Source organism: Copadichromis virginalis, linkage group LG16 (genome assembly GCF_057382275.1).
Source record: "Copadichromis virginalis isolate Kocher_CV1m ecotype Utaka linkage group LG16, C_Virginalis_male_GT1.1, whole genome shotgun sequence".
Taxonomy (NCBI): domain Eukaryota; kingdom Metazoa; phylum Chordata; class Actinopteri; order Cichliformes; family Cichlidae; genus Copadichromis; species Copadichromis virginalis.
The window spans coordinates 25,230,365-25,249,338 of NC_140633.1; the positions used below are offsets into that span (position 1 = coordinate 25,230,365).

Below are 18,974 nucleotides of genomic sequence, written 5' to 3' on the forward strand. Positions count from 1 at the left end.
AGAGCCTGTCATGAGGTCGCTGTAATGAGCTGGAAGATAGCTGTAAGGATTTGAGGCAGGAGGAACTAGACAACTATGATCAAAGAGCCCTTTGATAAAGACTCCCAGCTTTAATGTATGATGCAATAAATAATACTCTACCGGCAGTAATGATTTACGAAAAGGGTTGTTTTTAAGGTATATATATATATATATATATTCTTCTTTTCAACACGGATGTGCTTTGGTTTGTTTTTTGCAAACTTCGGGCTGCTTTTCAGTGTAAAAAGAAAGGTGTAGGCATATGTGGATGGATTGATATATACACATACAGTCTGTGAGCAGTGTATGGCTTATATAAATTTTTTGCTCTTTGACAAACTAAAACAGAACATATAAGATGATTATTACCGTGTGTCTGACAGTAAATATATGAAAATGTTTTTTTTCCCCCCTCCAGTCACGAAGGGTCAAAGATGACGCCAAAGATGTAAGTTAGATATTCCTCTCCTACACCAATTTGAACTTGCAAAATATCTTAGAATATCTAAAAAGAGTCATAGACAAACCGGCCATATCCTTCTGCTGCTTTACAATTCGATAAGTTGCCAAAGGGGTATTTTTATTTTTAAATTCACTTGACTGTCCTACTTGAGCTGCTGCTTGTGTAAGAATCATGAACTCACTTAATTAATGTTTATTTCTCTGCTCGCATTTTTATGCAGTTTCATTAAAAAATGCCACGAATTTGATTTAACCTGTCCCATGAAGAGAACAAAATGCTCCTCATTGATTGGTTTGAATTGACTTTCCTCTGTTGTCTTTATACGATGAGCTCTGATTTGATATTTACCAAGGATGTAATAGCATTTGCACAATTATGCCTCACATTTTGTTCCTCCTAGAATGAGGAGGATGCCAACAATGTCCCTATTGAAGGCTTGTCTATTCAGCATCCCCAGGTGAGGGATTCGGCAGCAGCACCAATTTGGCATGATTCAATGACCTTGATTCCACTGTGATTGTGTGTGTTTGTGTTCATTTCTGCGCGTGCACACTTAGAGCGTGTCTGTCTGTGGACGTGTCAGTGGGCGTATATTTGTGTGTGTGTGTGTGTGTGTGTGTGTGTGTGTGTGTGTGTGTGTGTGTGTGTGCTTGCGTACATGGAGACGGTCGGTCTCCTGGAGGGATGCTCTCAGCAGTAATAACTCAGAGTAAATGGTTGTCTGCCTGACAGTGCTAGCTCAGTGACTGGGTGTATCTCATCTGAAAACTCACTGCCATTGTATCCCATTTTCTTTGGCTTTTGTCAGTCTGAAAATGAGCCAAAGCAGTTTGAGGTGTAGTCTTGTGTCCCAGTCAGGTATTAACTCTGACAGCTTCTTAGCAGTCATTTCCTTTCCATAATATCTCATCCTTGCCATATAAAAAGCCCATTCGTAATACGGTTTTGATGACAGTGATAGACCCTTACACAGTAAACCTTCATGTCTTGTTCCTTTTCTTCTCCCTTAAGACTTTCCCTGCTGCTGCAATGAATTTAAGACATTTTCCAGTAAAAAAAAAAAAAAGAAATCACATAGTGTGTGCACACATTTCTTGTTTATGTTCATCTTGAAGTTTGCAGAATTTCATGCTCTCTCGTGCATGCTTTATGTGACTCTCACTCCTCTTTTTCACAGTGAATGCTTTTGCCAGTCTGATGTTTAATCTGCTTCATCACCAGATATTTTCTCATGCAGGTTGAACCGTATGAGAATACACCCTTCATTCAAGGTGCTGTGAACATGGTACTACGGCTAAGGTGAGACTGAGAGACACACATACACACATGAAAAAATCGTCAGTGAGATCTATTTTTCTAAAAGCAGTAAAAGCAAAGAAATGTGCAAGTTTGTTATCTCTGAGTTTAAACAATGCAGGCTTCTAATAGACCTAATGATCTTTGGCTGCCACAGAAGGGATTTGGCATCATCGCTGATCCCTTTATCTCATGTTGTCTTACCGCTGTAGTCAGAGGGAGGGGTGTTACACATCATTGCCTCTCGCGGTGCTCCACAATCTGCTTTCCTCCTTCCTCCCTGCGCTTATAGCACCTCACTCTTTTTGCTGCATTATTCAAGACATTGCTGTTTATGGAAATATTCCCGTGACTTAGGGCAGGCTTGCGATTTGGTCACATAATTTTGGCAGCAGGTGGGAGTTCAATTACCTGTGTGGTGTACGGAAATGCATTGTTTATATCTTGGTCTGTATTACTCAGAATGAAACAAACAGAGAAAAGAAGTAGAGAGAATGGATGCTGAATCGGACGGACCAATATGCATTTTTGGACAGCTGAAAGTCTCCCTCTAGCTCCCCGATGAGCCCGGTGCTGAGCACGCTCTTGCTTGAATAGACACCTGAAGGTCTCTCCCCAGGTGTCAATTTTATTCTGTGCTTACCAAGAAAACAATATCTTGCATGCAACAGGTGACGGCTACCTGTTCATTGGTGAAAATTGACTATTCTAACCTGGTGGTGAAAACGTGCAGAGATTTGATGGTTTTGGCTTTTTCTGCTCTTCCATTTCACAGCTTTATACATGAATTTAGCTTTAAATCAACTTTAAGGAAGTTACATGTGTTTTTAGTAGTACGCCATTTTTCCTCAGCCAGCAAATGACATTGTGTCCACAGAGAAGAGCATTCACTGCGCTTGGTATCATTGTCTTTTTAGGTGAATTTGTGTAGTAGAGATATAGATGTGATACCTAAAATGTAAATCCACATGTTTGATATCATTTGTCAGAAAAAGGTACTGAAAAGCTCCCTCTTCTTTCAGTTACTCATATATTATAATATTTCTGTGTCTTTATCTACATTTAAGGTTTAAAATGCTGTGTTTTGATCATTTCTGATGTTTCAGACAGCAGATGTAACAGTGGAATACCAGAATTTGTCATTTCTAGATATTTAATGTCCTACTGAACATGCATTTTCTGATTTCAATTGCAAGCAATTTGGTGCTGGCTGAGAAAATGTTTCTTTAGGAGTTATTTGACTTTTTCATTGTTAAGAAGCTTTTGGCTGGTATGTTTTAAAGTGAATCAGTGGGGCTTTATAGGATGAAAGACTGCATATTTTGGGATTTTCTTTGGCTGTGCTCCTGAGTTGTGGGGGCAGAAAGATATATTTCTGGCTTTCGCAAATAGGAAGAGGCTGCATAAGAAGCAGTGGATTTAAGAGGGCCGATTAAATAAAGGCTTTAGCTGGAATTTGTCACAATATTTAATGTTTGTTTTTTTGCTATGTTTTTAAAAGTTGAATTTAAAACCTGAACTGAATTATTACTGAGGTTTCACTAGCAATGAACAACTCAGATTTACTAATGAATTGAGTAGTTCCAACTCTGACTAAAAATCAGTAAAACTAATTATGAATAAAGGTTCTTGACCTGACGTTAATGTCATTTATGAGCTGCCACTGTGTAGCAAATGCATCTTTTAAAAATTGTTGTCTATAATGAGTAATTAGACAATTTCATCTTTGTTCTTTTTGTCATTTTGGGAGCCTAAATCATATTGAATGTTGTTACTTGTGCATTATTTTACGAAGTCTTTGAGAAGCTACATAAAAAAACCCTCATCAATTAGGAGAAGTTTAAAGGTTTTCAGATGGTGAATACATCAAAGTAATTGCATTGCAAAGACAAAAATAAACAATTAATTGGTCTCCCTTCTCAGCTAATTAGCATGAGTTCATGGTAATAGGATCCCCTCAGTAGCAGAGGTGTAGGAACAGAAGCGCTGTGATTGGTTCACTCTTTCTGGGTTTTCTTTTTTCTTTTTTTGCAGTGTCATTGAGAACTCCTGAGAATAGCAATGTCAGCAGTTTAAAGGGGAAACACTTTTGGTGCAATGTCACTGGAGCTTAAAAAGCCAAAATAGAACAGATGCAAATTGATTTAGCCAAGAGGTGACATTTCCTTGTGTTTTCTTAAGACTCTTGTTTATAAAAGGTAGCTAGAAGTTGACAAATGTCACCTTAGCTTCTGAAATATCATCTTGATATTAAATTTCAGAGAAACATAAATGTAGTGTGTGTGCTTCTGTCAGACTAAGCCTGGAGATATGGGTTTATTGCTTGCGAGCTTCTTGACAGTTGTTTGTGAAGCAAATAAACCTTTCTGTCTCGCTAACATTTGGAAGATTTATCCACCTCACCATCTGCACAGGCAAGCTGCTAGTAGTGGAAGTCGCTGGCACATTAATAAGGCCATGATTTCTCACCAGTTCTGGTTAATTATATGTTTTTGTGTTTTAGATGTTGTTGAGACAAAATATGAAGCGGTTACTCTGGATTCACATTTTTACTTTTCTTTTTACTTATAAATGACAGACTCATTAATAACAAAACGAGCTGTTAATAGCCAAGTTCACAATTAATTTCCTGAAGAGTTTGTCATAAGAAACTTTGCAATTTGGTATAAAGAAAAATTTCCTTGATAGACTGACTACTATTTATAGTTAATTAAAGTCTTTCTCCTGCCATCACCAGCCAATAAAAACATCTTTTAATCAAAATTACACATTTTAACCCTTTTTTGACATGAAAGAAATCCTTTCATTCCTCAAAATTGATTTTATTAGGCAGTAGAGCAGGATTTTATTAGTTCCTGCTTTACTGCAGCATTTCTCTGTACTTGTCAACGCAGGAAACATTATTTTTACTGCAAGTGCCCTGTGTTTGTCAGGGTGAAACAGATGCAGGATTTATGGTACTGCATTTATGTCCATTTGTGAAGGTGTTTTCCTGCATAAAGGTTTATGCAGCCTATGCAAATGAACTTGTTTTCAGTCCTTCAAAAAACCAACAGCACGTAGCTTGATGTGGATGACAGTGTGCACAGGTCGAATGTTGATTTGTTGGAAATTGGGCTACAACAGTTGAGTTCACCGGGAATAGGAGAACTGCAAAAAAAATATCTTTCCTTTCCCAAAGGGTCGCTGCAGCTCATAGATTTGTATATGTGATTTGGCACAGTTGCAAGGCTGTGTTTGTGTCTCAAACCCGTGGAGTCAAATTTGTCTCAATAGGTTCACAAATGTGTATGATAAGATCCACAAGCATAAACTAAGATTTACAAATGTGTACAAGTGTCTGTGGATAATTTTGAGTACTTACAAATGCATGCTTCAGTCCACACATGTACACAGTAAATAGAAGACATGTAGATATATTTTTAAAAATACATCAAAAATTAAATAAATAATCATAATTTACACAAAGCCTCTTAAATTCAGTTTCTCAAATCTGATCATTTTCACTCTTCTACAAGTATCTAAAAATATTTGTGATATTTCACTTACAGATGGTTAAATATGCACGTATCACCTGACAGTCGCATATCATCAAGTGCACGTGTCGCTTCTAATGCTGATAACTTGACATAGAATCACAAATTCACAAAAAGATACATGAAGCTATATTTAATTGCAAGTGGAAAACTGGGACACCTGAGCATCCTTTGTGTTTCTGTGTTCTGATATTTTTTTCTAAATGCACTGAATAGCTCATGGATTGCATGCAGATTTGTAACCCTTTTGAGATTAATTTAACTTAAACAAATGTTTCATGTGCAAGGCAGTGCACCATTGACCTAATAACTTCAGCATGAAGAGCACAGAAAGCGTCTGTAATGGAAACTAGAATTGTTTCTAACACTAGTTTTGCTTCAGCTCTTTGCAAGAACTTTGTTTTTTTTTTTTTTCCATGAATAGCTAAAGGACCAACAACAGCACAAACAAGAGTAGCCTGCAGAGCCGTTATTTGTGACATTGCCCCTGGTTATAGCTAACACCTACAATATGTAGATGATGGTCTGCATAACTATACATACAGGCAAATATGGACACAAATGCATTGGATTGGAGCTAAGACAAGGAAATAGCATAGAGAAACCAGTCAATGTTCAACATAAATGCTCCTGGTTTGAAATAGAGCCAAGGATGGAACAAAACAGTGTCAGAGCTGGAACATTAAAGGCATACTCTGTGTATTTTAGGGGTCATAGCTTCAACTTGACTAATCTAACACACATTATGAAATCATAATTTACTAATGATAGATAAATCTGGTTACCAATTTCACAAGTTAGCCACATCTTGTTTAGTCAAGAAAATTGGTTTGTTGGGTTTGTTACATATGGAACCGCAGTTCTGTGAATCAGTGTTTCTAAAGCGTTCACTCGTTTTCATTGAAAAGTCTTTAACTATTAGAAGCCATATTCTCCACAATTGTAATTTGTGGGTTTTTTTTTTTGGAAAATACAATAAGTTGAACTATTCAGCTGGCGTGTGCTGACATAAAGACTAGCTTACTGTAGTTCAGAGGTATCAAATTCGTTTTGCAGTGTGCCTCAATTTGATCTCAAGTTGGTTGGACCAGTAAAACTATTGAGAAACCTCTTAATTGTTAATTGCCTTATGTCTCAGTTTTTACACCTTAGCAGTTAAAAGGCTTACAGGGTATTGCTGTTACCCTACTCTGAGCGTGGACAGGCTTACACATTAAGAATTATTATTTCAAGGAAGTACTGGCAGCTTGTTGTGTAATTTAAAAATTAAAAAATACAGTTTGAACTGTAGCTCAAACAACAGCTAAAACCTTTATAGTGATTTGTAAAAAAAAAAAAAAAACCAAAATAATATTTTTTTCTGTTATTTTAATGGAATACTAACAATAAAAGTATATTTAGTTTTTATTTTGTTTAATCTATTACTTACTGTGGTGTCTTTGGCGACGTTTACTGTCGAAAATACAGTTTTTTTTAGTCCATAAATTTGGAAGAAAAATTAGTTTTTTTTCCAAAGCCATACAGTGGGCTTGATGTTTGACACCCCTGTTGTAGCTTAATAAATATTAAAAGATTAGATGATTTTTAAAGGACAATTTACAAATTCAGATAATCATTTCAATGAATTTAACTGAACTACTTCCTCGTTTGTCCTCTTTCTTCTTCTATTAATATGCAATCTTTCCTCAAAGAGTCAGTTTCCTACAAAATTTAGTTTATCTGTTCTGTAAAAATGATTTACTTTCAGCATAGTGGGACTTTTGTTTGTTGGCCATGGCTTCATGGCGTGCGTTACATTTGCATTTTCTTATCTAAAAATTCCAGCTGGCTTCATTATCAGAAACCTCAGTGACAGCCGACAATGCTGCAGTGCACTGGTGAAACCTGAAGACATTTTTAATGGATTGCACCGGAGATTTCTCTGCCTGTCTCCATTATGTAAAATAAAATGTTCATTAAAACAATATGATCTACTTATTAGTGGATAAGCAGTCCGTGCATGTTATGATTGTACCTCAGGTATGTTGGTTTTTTTTGGGAAGAAATGGGTACTCTCACTTGTTCTTTTTGTTTTTTTACAGTCACGTGTGTAACTTAGCTCACAGTGTTGTCACATAAAAGTGTTGTTGATGAAATGCAAACTTTACTGTGTGAATCTTCAGAGGGGTATCTCCATCCTCAGTCTGCTATACAGGGATAATCCCGAATGATCCAGGTGGAGTCAGTAGACAGAACATTTTCTAAACACTCTCCGCGGGCTTTCTACAGAGGAAGCAGATTTAAGTCCGATTTTTTTGGGCATGTTTATAATCATCTGAAATACACGTTCCCTCATCAGCCTTGGCAATGTACACTCTCAGCTTCCACCCTGGGAAAAGAGATGCTTACATCCATCTGCTCCACCAGAATTTTTTTTCTTTTTCAACAGCAAAATGTTTTTAAAAAAGTTAATCTGACTCACAGTTAAGTGCTAGTAAATCCTGACTCTCCCCATTTCTTATGCTCTTGCCACAAACAAACTCATTATGGATATGTCTTGACCTGTTTGTGTGTGTGTGTTGACTTATGGCTCTGATCTAATCTAAAATCGGGGTTGTGGACTAGCTGGCTGAGTTATTAAACCAGACTACATACCATATTAATCTTCCCCTACATGCAGTTGTTTTGAGAGGTAGTGCTGTCAGGCCGTGCCTTTATCAGAAGAGAGCCGCTCCCATGTCACAAATGCATTTTAAAGACAGATTTCTAATGCATGGGATGCAAATGAATGCAAGCTGATGCTGCAAGAGGCTGAAAGGCACATTTTATCAATGCAGTCAAACTAGCTGGATGTTTGTTTACATTTTACTACAGTCTACAGTTGAGGCTATACTTCCTCAAAATTATAGTTGTATTTTAGAACTGTATTCTCTAATATAATATATGTATTTACATTTACAATAATCACAGACATATGTTAAACTGTGATCATGCATAAATTAGGAAATACAAAGGTTTTCTGCAAATTTCAAAGTTTCAAAGTTCTAAGGTTTTACATATCAGGATATAATAGTCATTAAGTAAATAGTCTTAAAATTGAGTAAATACAACCTCAGATGAACAACAACACATGACAGATTACACTAAGACAAACTACAGAAGCAGTTTGCAAAAAACTAAATGCATCCTATGATTCAGTTGCTTTAGCAGCAACAACTTCAGTTTCTAATACTGTTGATGAGGAATTTTATCCCACTACCCTTTACAAACATTGAGGTTTGCTGGCATTTGTTTACGTACAGCTCTCTCAACAGTCAACTACAGCAGCGGTCCCCAACCCCCGGGCCCGGTACTGGGCCGCGAGAGTTGAGACTTGGGTGTGAAATGTATGGTTTTCAGGGCTTTTAGCGGTTTTTAGCGTTATTTTGTTATCGTTTTTTTCATTAACTTGGTTTTCCTGGGTCTTTTCACGTGTGTTACGAATAAATCTTCTTTTTTTCGGTACCGGTACTAGTTTTATTTTGTTGTATTTTTCTGCGACACCTTAAAGGCCGGTCTGTGAAAATATTGTCGGCGCAAAAAAGGTTGGGGACCGCTGAACTACAGTATTTCAGTTGAGCTGAGGTTTGGGCTTTGACTGGATCATGGAAACACCTTCGTCCTGTTCTTTTTAAGCTGCTCTGTTGTAGATTTTCTGCTGTGCTTGGAATCTGTTGAATTTCTAGTTTCAGCCAAGCTTTAACTCAGTGATTGCAAAGTCCCCAGATCCCTCGTCTGCAAAACGAACCCAAATCAACACTCCCCTGCCACCGTGCTGGTATGAGGGTTTTTTGCTGATATTCTGTGTTTGGGTTTCTCTCTATGACGCTGTGCATTATGGCTAAACATCTTCACTTTGGTTTGATCAGTCCAAAGGACATTTTTTCAAGAAATCTTGTGCTTTGCTCAGATGCAGTTTTGCAAACCTAAGCTGTCCTGGCATGCTATTTTTAGAGACAAATTCAGTCTTTTTTCTAATTTTACTGTCATGAGCATTAACTTTTAACAAGTTACATGAGGCCTGTAGAAACTGAGATGTAGCTCTTGGGATTTTTGCATATTCTGTGAGCATTGCACAATCCACTGGGGGGAAGATTCCTGGGACACCTGAATGCTCCACATCAATGAAGAGGCAAAACGTCTGCTTGTATAGCGGTGTTCATATTTGCTGATGATCAATTAAGTGCATTTGTTTATCCCGACATGGCTGTTAGTCTCCCTCTTAGTTTTTCACAAACTGCTTCTAAATCTTGGGTTAATTTGTGTTAGATAAATAAGGCCACAGTGAAAAATGTTGTGTCCTGTAATTCATCTGAGGTTGTATTTACAGAATTTTAAAACCTGATAAGGAAGAGATGATTCGTATTATGCGACTGTCCTACTTTCACCAAATTATGCTTCTAAGGAAGATTTTGGTAATTTAGCTTCTAACAAAGAAACACATTAATAAATTAATAATTTTATGTAATAGCTGCTGCTTTTCCTAGGCTGTTCATTCGCTGTTATTATGCAAACTGCCTCAGTGTGATTAGCATCATTTATTGACACCTTTAATTGTGTAGGCTGCTAAAGTGGGGGGTTTTGCTATCACTGTGATTATGAGAAAGAAGTTTTCCCTGCTTGCAGTGTTTTAACATCACGTCATTGTTTTGATTCTGCAGCCCACAAGTTCACTTTTTTCATTTGACTCTTACCACTCTCGTTAGGTTTTTTTAAATGAGAAAAAAAACTCATAGTATGTACTGCACAAAGGTAGAGACAAACAGACATCATTCGTGACCAGCAAGCGCTTGTGACTTACAGAAGAGGAATATAGTGAAATATGATATGCAGAGAAATTGGTGGAGTGGATGAAACAGAGTGTTGCAGAGCAGCAGTGACACTGACATCACACAGGGAGAGAGAGACAATTTTCGGCTTAAAAAGCTGAAAAAATTGGGAGGGTGTGTTTGGTTTTTGACATGCAGAGAGCGAGGCTTGTTAAATATGCATAAAACGGTGCAGTTGCGTCTGTGTGAAGTGCCTTGCAGGCTTTGGGTTATTAGTTTGCAGCTCTCCTTAGTAAACTAAATATTGTTTGATGGGGGGGCAAATATGGTTTTAACACAATCGCTGCAGTCGTTACAAATGACGACACAAATGGGGAGGGTGAAATACAGATCTGCACGGCCACTGCATGAAGAGCACATTTATTTATTTATTTTGCACATGGTATGAAAAGCCCGACAGACAGATGAAATGACTGTTACCCGAGAAGCAGTGAATAAGAATAACAGAACACTAGTATATCTGTGACCCCGGTAGGTCGTCGTCTTGTTTTTCCGAGGTGGGTTCATATAAGGAGGTGTCCTGATGAGGTTATGTTCTCCTAATGGACTGCTTGTAACTAGAGTGTGAAGAAACGATGACTGCGTTCGCTGCAGTTTCACCCCAGCTCATAGCAGGACGGTCATTCTAGAAGATGAGATGCGCTCTAACTTTCTGCTTGCTGTTTCTACTTCTGAACTGTCTACTCTTGAAACCTGGGGGGAGTTATCTCTTCACTGTTTGATCACTTCTCTTAGATCACTGGAGGCATTTTCATTTCTGCTTTCATCCTGCTTGTTTCTAACATTGTGCTGCTCAGGTCATGTCTTCGCTCTGCTCTGCAACAAATTTAAATCTACCATTTCAGGTACTGCTCTGCAATCACATCCCCTTGTCTCTTTTTCCAGGAACTCCAAAAAGGAGCTGAATGACATCCGGTTTGAATTTACTCCTGGGCGAGGTAAGAGCTCAGCCTCAATTAATTAGGAATATGCTGTTCCCTATGTGATAATATCACCACATTAGATGACTGAATTGTTCTCTGTATAATGGGTAATGGCACTGGGCTCTGGACAGCATCTGATTCAGTCTCTAACACAATCACCTGCTAAGTGGCATGTATGAGGTCCAATATTTGTCATGTTATTCTCTCACAAGACACTGCTGATGGGGTTTCCCAGGAACTGTTCTCAGCTGGACTGGTCAATGGGCACGACGTTGTTATTGGTAATGCTGTGCCTCTTTATTCTCATAAATTGTGTTGTTTGAATACATAGCCTGCTTACTGGAAAACATCATCTTGAAATAATTTGTTAATAGAAAACCTATTACCAGGATGAATTACATTTAAATTGGATCTTGGAATAACTAAAACTGGTTTTCTAGTCTTCATATTTACACTAGACTGCTCTTTCATTGTGGGAGCAGGAGCTTGTCCTAAAATTTCCTCAGTATAAAACGTGTTTGTTATTACTGAACACAATTATTTCCTCTATTACAGTTGCTGCTAACCTTCAAAAGATTGTAGATGACCCAATTACCTACAAAGTACTGACCTTTAAGCTGGTGAGTTTCCACATGATTGATGGTTCATGACAGCTGCCCTGGCTTTGTCTTGGCTTGTGATGTCTAACCATAAAGAGCTTGCTGGGGAAAGCTTTAGCGAGAACTGGAGTTATTAGACATAAACTCTGCGTAAAACTAAAAGATGTTCAGTTGATGATGTTAAGAAATTATTTTAGAAGAAGTGAAGGAGAAGGTTAGAGGATTGATGTTACAGAAGACATTAAAATTATTTACCCTTTTTCTCTAAATCTGGACTTGAAATGTTTGGATATTTTGTTATAGGGATAAAGTTCATTCAGGCTAAATATAACATACATTTTCACATTTATTTTACACTCTGCACACTTTGTTAGCTACACCATGCTAGTTCTGTGCTGGCTCCAGTTTCTTTTCTTCATATCGACATGATGGCATCACATAGTTGATTCATTTTTTTCTGCTGCAAATCCACGATAGGACTCTCCCGTTCCACCACATCCCAACGATGCTGTAGTGGATTCAAATCTGGTGACTATTTGAGGCCATTTGAGTACAGTGAGCTCATTGTCATGTCAAGAAACCAATTTGAAATCATTTGAACTTTGTGGCATGGTGTATGATCCTGCTGGAAGCAGCCATCAGAAGGTGGTCATAAAGACGTGGTCAGAAACAATAGTAAGGCTGTGGCGTTTAAACGACACTCAGTCGGTACTAACGGGCTCATGAAAATATCGCCCACACCAATATATCACCACCAACCTGAACTCTTGATAGAAGGATTGGTCTTTGCTTTTATATCGTTCACACCAAATTCTCACCCTACCATCTGAAAGTTGCAACAGAAATTGAGACCGTTCTTTAGTCTTCTTTTCTATTATGTAATTTTAACTAACATGAGTGACACCAAGGCGTGCTCTCTTGCTACTATAGCGCCTCTACTTTGAGGTCGGACATGTTCAGAGGTGCTCTTTTACATACCTTGGTTGTGGTGGTTATTTGAGTTACTGTTGCCTTCCTATCAGCTTGAAGCAGTCTGGCCATTCTTCTCTGAACCATCAACAAGACAGAGAATTGCCGCTCACTGGATATTTTCTCTTTTCTTTGGCTCATTCTCTGTAAATCCTGGAAAAGGTTGTGCAGGGAAATCTGAGTAGATCTGCAGTTTCTGAAATACCGATAAGCTTACCATCTGCAAAGTCACTTAAATTGCCTTTCTCCTCTGATTCTGATGCTCAGATTGAATATCAGCAGGTCATCTTGACCATTTAGGCTTACATGCATCAGTCTAAGTAGATTTAATTGCTGCCAAGTGATTGACTGTTTGAATTACTGAGCAGCACTGAGCATGTATATGTACTGTAAAGTACTGGATTGTGCAATGGGCAATATATAGCATTATAGCAACATCATTGTAAAACAAAATATACGATGTACTAAAAACAAACATTCAAATGCAAATAAAAACAGCCTTAACAGATCAATAGTCAATGTTTATCAGTTCAACTTTAATAATATAACTACATTAGGTTTTGTTTTATTATCTCAATTGTGACAAAAATCCAATACAGCATTGATTTTATTTTGTGATGTATTGTTACCGTTGTGTAACGAATCCACATTAATGAGTTCTTAATGAGGAAAATACGACCTCCACATCTTCCCTTTTGTGGTTACTATAAAATTTTGTATCAAGTCTGTATTGTCTGTGGAGAGGAGTGTCATGATTTGAGTAGTCAAACACAATTTGTTTTTATCAGAATGATTTTTTATTTGTGCGCTTCACATTGTGGATTATTGTGAGTCTTTAGGTGATTTTATTTTCTTTGACGACGGTGCATCTTTGTTGCGCTATCTGAATACACCATATGTGCTTTTAAGAAGTCCCTTTGTGCAGTGTGACATATTAGAATGTGATATTAAGAAAGGAAATAATGCCAGTTTCTTTGTATTTGACAAAAAAATATGTAAATTATGTTTTATTGACCTTTGTGTAGTTGTGGGTAAACAACATCTGTGCTTTGGGTTGCAGTATTTTACAGTGTGACCTTTCTGCCATTTGCCTTATCAGCAGGTGGACAAATCTCTGGAGAGCCAGAGTGAGGGCTGTACTGGGCATGCCATGTAGATATATGGGCATGCTTTCATTTCCACGTGTGCTAAATTCTCACTGCAGCTCAACTCCGCCTTTCTGAACGAATTACGAGTTACGAGGGTGGTGTCACAAAACCCAGAGAGTGAGAATAATTACCCCTGCAAGGGGAACAATTCATAACACTTTATGAAGACAATTTATGGTGTGGGTGGCACTATAGCTGCTTTATGACTGAACTGAACAAGAGATCAGAATAGACTCATGAGCTCACAAAAACGGACTGTTTTAATAACAGTGCCTCCATGGTGATTACACAACTGCAGAGCCCGAGAGTGTATGGGTGGTTTTCTCAGATAAGGTGCAAATTGGTGAAGGACATTGGATGTTGGGTCACGAGGTTAAGCTTTTCACGAGGATGGCTGGTTCAAAAAAAGGAAAATGTATTTTCTCTGAGCAGTGACACAAATTAACATGCAGAATGAATTCAAATATTGCTTCAGTAAAGGGGATCTGTGCAGCCTAAAACAGAGGTGAGACAAGCTGCTGCAAGTTAAAGAAATATGGTGAATTATTGGAGGATGGTGTTTTGTGTAATCATTGTACAATGGGTTGCCAGGGGTTTGAGCCCATTTTCCCACCTCAGCTTTAATGAGGTTGGCTCTGATGTCGGTTGTCTCGCTTCCAATCAAGCTCACAAATGATCTCAGAAGTTGTGCATGGCCAGTGGAGGTCAGTCAGGGTTTTTTATGCTAGATTCTAAAACTATATATATGTTTACTGGCCTCAGGAGCACTGTTGTGTAGCAGCACGAAAGAGCCTTCCACAGACTAACACATAATTTTATTCTCTGCAGCTTTGAGACTTACCTTAATTGGACAAACGAAACGAAACCATGAAACACACAACGCACCAGATGATATGTAAATAACAGAGTCCACATCACTGATATAGTTTACCCTAGCTACACAAACTGCTTAGCAGTACTGCTTTAATCTGATATCATGCAGCAGCCACAGCAATGATAATAACTGATAGACTATTGTTTTTACAGCAGCTATTTTTGCACAAAATAGTGGGTAAACACATGTTATTAAAGAGAGCAATACTTGTGTGCCATTAGGCAGAAAACTTTAATTAATGGGATTAACAACATCTTTGTTAACCTAACATTTCATATCGTAATGTTCCTGTAAAAAACAAGGACTATTAGGAATTGGTCAGATGTGACTAGCTTATATTTCTTGTTCACTCTTATAATTATAACCAACCATTTGCACAAGCCAGTAATTCTAATAAGATTTTTTTATGACTGCTGATACAAGCAGTGAGAAAATTCTGCTGTATTAGGTGTTTTCTGTAAGTTCGTGAAACTTTAAAATTTCTGTGTTATGGAAGAAAACTTTATATTTCATTGCTAAGCATTGTCAGGTGTTAGTTTTTATATATAGTTGGTAGGAATTTTAATAGAGTAGCTCAGGAGCCTGCCTCCTGAGTAGAAAATGTCAATGTTGGTGACTTTGCTGCTTAGAACTTGAATTATTAGAGAAAAGCCCACACCAGTGAATGACTAATGCTAACTTTGCTAACCTACAAGGTTAGCAACCGTCTCTTCTCAGTCATTTGCAGTCACCTCCATTTTAGGCTGCACAGATGTCCTTGACTGAAGCATTACTTTAATATATTTTGCATAGTAATTTGTATCACTGCTCAGAGAAAATGAATCAACCATCCTCATGGAGAGCTTAAACTGGTGACCCAACACCCGATGGGCTCCACCAATTTGCACCTTATCTGGCAAAGCCACCCATACACTCTCTGAGGGCTCTGCAGTTGTGTAATCACCATGGAGGCACAGTTATTAATACAGTCAGTCGTTGTGAGTTCATGAGTCTATTCTGATCTCTTGTTCAGTTCAGTCATAAAGTTGCTTTAATGCCACCCACACCATAAATTATCTGCATAAATTTTGACTCTTTGGTACAGAGGTCGAATCAATGATTGGCTGCAAAATGAACCCAAATGATCACCCCTCCTCCGCGGTGCTTGACTGTTGGTATGAGGTGTTTGTGCTGATGCACTCGCCAAACGTGGGGTCGTCCATTATGGCCAATCTTCTCTCTCTCGTCTCATCTGTCCAAACAACGTTGTTCCAAAGTCTAGCGGTTTGTTCAGATGTGCAAACCTAAACTGTGCTGCCATGTTCTTTTTAGAGAGAAGGGGCTTTTTCCCTTACAACCCTTCCAAAGAGGCCATGCTTGTTCAGTGTTTTTCTAATTTTGCTATCATGAAGTTTAACATTTAACATGCTGACTGAAGTCTGTTGAGGTAAGATGTAGTTCATGGGGTTTTTGCAGTTTCTCTGAGCATTGCTGACCTTGGGGTGAGTTTTCTGGGACATAAAAATCTTTCTCACTGTAGAATGATGGGCTTCAAATTGCTTTGAAATGGCCTTATAATCACTCCTAGATTAATGGGTAGGCACACTTGCTTCCCTAAGACCATTGCTGATATCTTTCCTCCTTGGCATTGTGTTAATGCACACCTGAACGTTTCAGACCTGCAAACTGAAGCTCTATTTATCAAGTAAATTTGATTAACAGCCCCTGGCTTCTACTTACCCTCTTAGTTCCTATGGAAGCAGTGTGGGTGTCCTTAGTTTTTGCATCGCGCTCTGTGAAAAAATTATTTTCCACATGACTGCATGCTATGTGGACAAAAAATAATTAAGAAGCTGACGAGTTCTTAATAATAACCATTACTACCAGTTTAAAACGTAGCTTGTATCCGGTGAGGGAAATTATGTCATTTTTTTTCTCATTTTGAAATTGAGTCTCAGATTTGGTTCCATATTAAACTCAGTTTCAGTAGTTTCAGCTCCCTGCTTCTGTTGATGATCCTCTGACTGTCTTCTTTCCCATGCAGGCTTCCAGCTGCGATGACACGGAGATCCCTGATGAAGTGAAGTTGATCGGCTTTGCGCAGCTCAGTGTTAGTTGATGCTCTCTTCGTGACTGCAGCAGGTGAGACAGGGAAGACAGTTCAGGGCAGACAGACTGAGGAACACTCCACCACTTCCTGCAATATCTTCCCTTCCTCACTTCCTGACTCCGCCTCAGCTTCCCCGATGCCCATCTCTTCCACCACCCTCGTTAGCGCCGGCTTCCCTGCTTACTGTCCTATCTTTAAACTTAACGACATTCCACTGCCCAGCGCACAGCCGAGGAACCTGAAGGTGTACTCAGGTGGCAAAAGAAGGTGATTAAGATGTAGCTTTGAATGTTCTATTTATTTATTTCTTGAACTCGTTTTTGTTTTACATCATATTACCTCTGTGTTCAGCAAAGCTCTCATTATTTATTGAAATGAGAAGGGTTTTTTCTTCCCATGCTGATTTGTTGCCACAGTGAAAACAAATTTGCTTTGACTCACATCTCACAAACGCACTCATTCGAGAAGTTTCCCTGAGGTCTGTGTCAGAATGTACGAATACGTTAATTTATGGGAAAAAGCACATTTTCATAAGAACATAATGAATGTCAAAAGAGAATGAATTGTATTTCCATATTAAGACCTGTTTCACATTAACAACCATTTGCTTGAGTGTGCAGGAAAAAAAAAGGAGACCTGGATGCTACTGTGTGTAATTTGCTGCTCTCAACAGTTTTAATGCTTCAAAATGCTAGAGGTGCCTTGTTCATTTTTCTGTGCCTAAGAAAGTAGTCGATAAATGAGACCGCACAAAGAGGGGGAACCTGCTGATTGCCATTCCACCAGTGTATTATTTCAGCAATGACACAATTCAAGTGAAGTATCTTAACTTAATGAGGCAAGCTAAAATGCACTTTTGGGCTGAATGCGTGGACCTGACAAACAGATGCTTAGCCCCGGGAGACAAGTTAATTTATGTGCTTCTGTCGTCAGACGAACACACCGTAACAGGACCTGCAGTCATATAATCTGTTCTTGTTGATGGGTTTTCAGATGCTAATCAGCAAAACACAATGGTTGAATTTCCTTGCTCTGTCCTGCTGCACTACAAAACTTTTTCGTTCCCCGAAACATCATAGTTACTAAAGTGTACTGGATGACGATGCATTTGAAGATGAAACCAAACGGCAACTGCCGAAAAGGTGACGAGCCATTTGTTTGTCCAAACAAGTCCAGTAACTCTAAATTATTTTTTAGGTATTGAGGTGGTCAATATTAACTTCTACTAAATTCTTTATTTTATGAAGTAATTTATTGTGTTTTCTATGTACAGTTCTGTGTACCATTTCAACATATTACCCCTGTTCCTTCTGTAATCAGCTGATGTCAAGTTTCGGATTAAGAGCAACCAATAAAGAATTGCTATGATTTAAAAACAAGTGTGTGAAGTATTTTATTTTAAAAAAAAAATCTGTCAGCTGCTATTAGAATGAACCTCCTACACTTCAATCGATGTTTGTTTGTGATTGCAAAGGAGTTGAATAACTTACCATATTTCTGCAAATATGCTTTTTAAAGTACAAGTCTGAATTCATAAATATAAAATGCACAGTTTTACATTTTAATACACAAAAAGTATAAGTTACTGTGGCATAATGTGGTACGGTATGACCAGTTGTTTATTTCTGTTAATGTTACAAACCTATACTACAGAATATCTGACATCATATAGTGATCTGTCTGGTTTTCTAGCTAAATAATAAAAAAAACCCCTTAATGTAGACATGTTAAAAACAGTTCTTGCATACACATAAATTACACACTCACAGGCCACTTTGTTAGGTAGACCTATTCAACTTCTCACTCAAACATCTAATCAGTCAGTTGCATGTCAGCAGCAGTTATGAGCAGAGGTGGGACCAAGTCATTGTTTTGCAAGTCTCAAGTAAGTCTCAAGTCTTTATCCTCAAGTCTCAAGTCAAGTCTCAAGTAATGTCAGGCAAGTCAGAGTCGAGTCTCAAGTCACTGGTGTAAAAGTCCGAGTCAAGTCACAAGTCTGAAACTTTGAATTTCAAGTCCTTTCGAGTCTTTAAAAAAAAAAAAACAACGAAAAAATAATGTTGCAGTTATGCTAAATGTAAATATTAGACCATGTAATTTTAAATCTGTGTTTTTCTCAACACATGACAAAAGTGAACGTAGAAAATATACACAAATTGTGAAATTGCACCTCTTTAAAATGCAGCTCAATTAAACTTAGCTCCAAGAA

At 38.0% G+C, this 18,974-nt stretch overlaps 1 protein-coding gene across 1 annotated transcript in view; it reads left to right on the forward strand.

The window, feature by feature from the left end:
- stk39 (serine threonine kinase 39) overlaps positions 1-18,135 on the forward strand; it is a 32,569-nt gene extending 14,434 nt beyond the window's left edge. Inside the window, exons 12-18 of the mRNA XM_085434047.1 lie at positions 440-469; positions 885-941; positions 1,722-1,783; positions 11,049-11,101; positions 11,299-11,367; positions 11,642-11,706; positions 16,700-18,135. Of these exons, the coding sequence (XP_085290173.1) occupies positions 440-469; positions 885-941; positions 1,722-1,783; positions 11,049-11,101; positions 11,299-11,367; positions 11,642-11,706; positions 16,700-16,774 (411 nt within the window). The 3' untranslated portion in view covers positions 16,775-18,135. The remainder of the gene's footprint in view (positions 1-439; positions 470-884; positions 942-1,721; positions 1,784-11,048; positions 11,102-11,298; positions 11,368-11,641; positions 11,707-16,699) is intronic.
- The last annotated feature ends 839 nt before the right edge of the window (positions 18,136-18,974 follow it).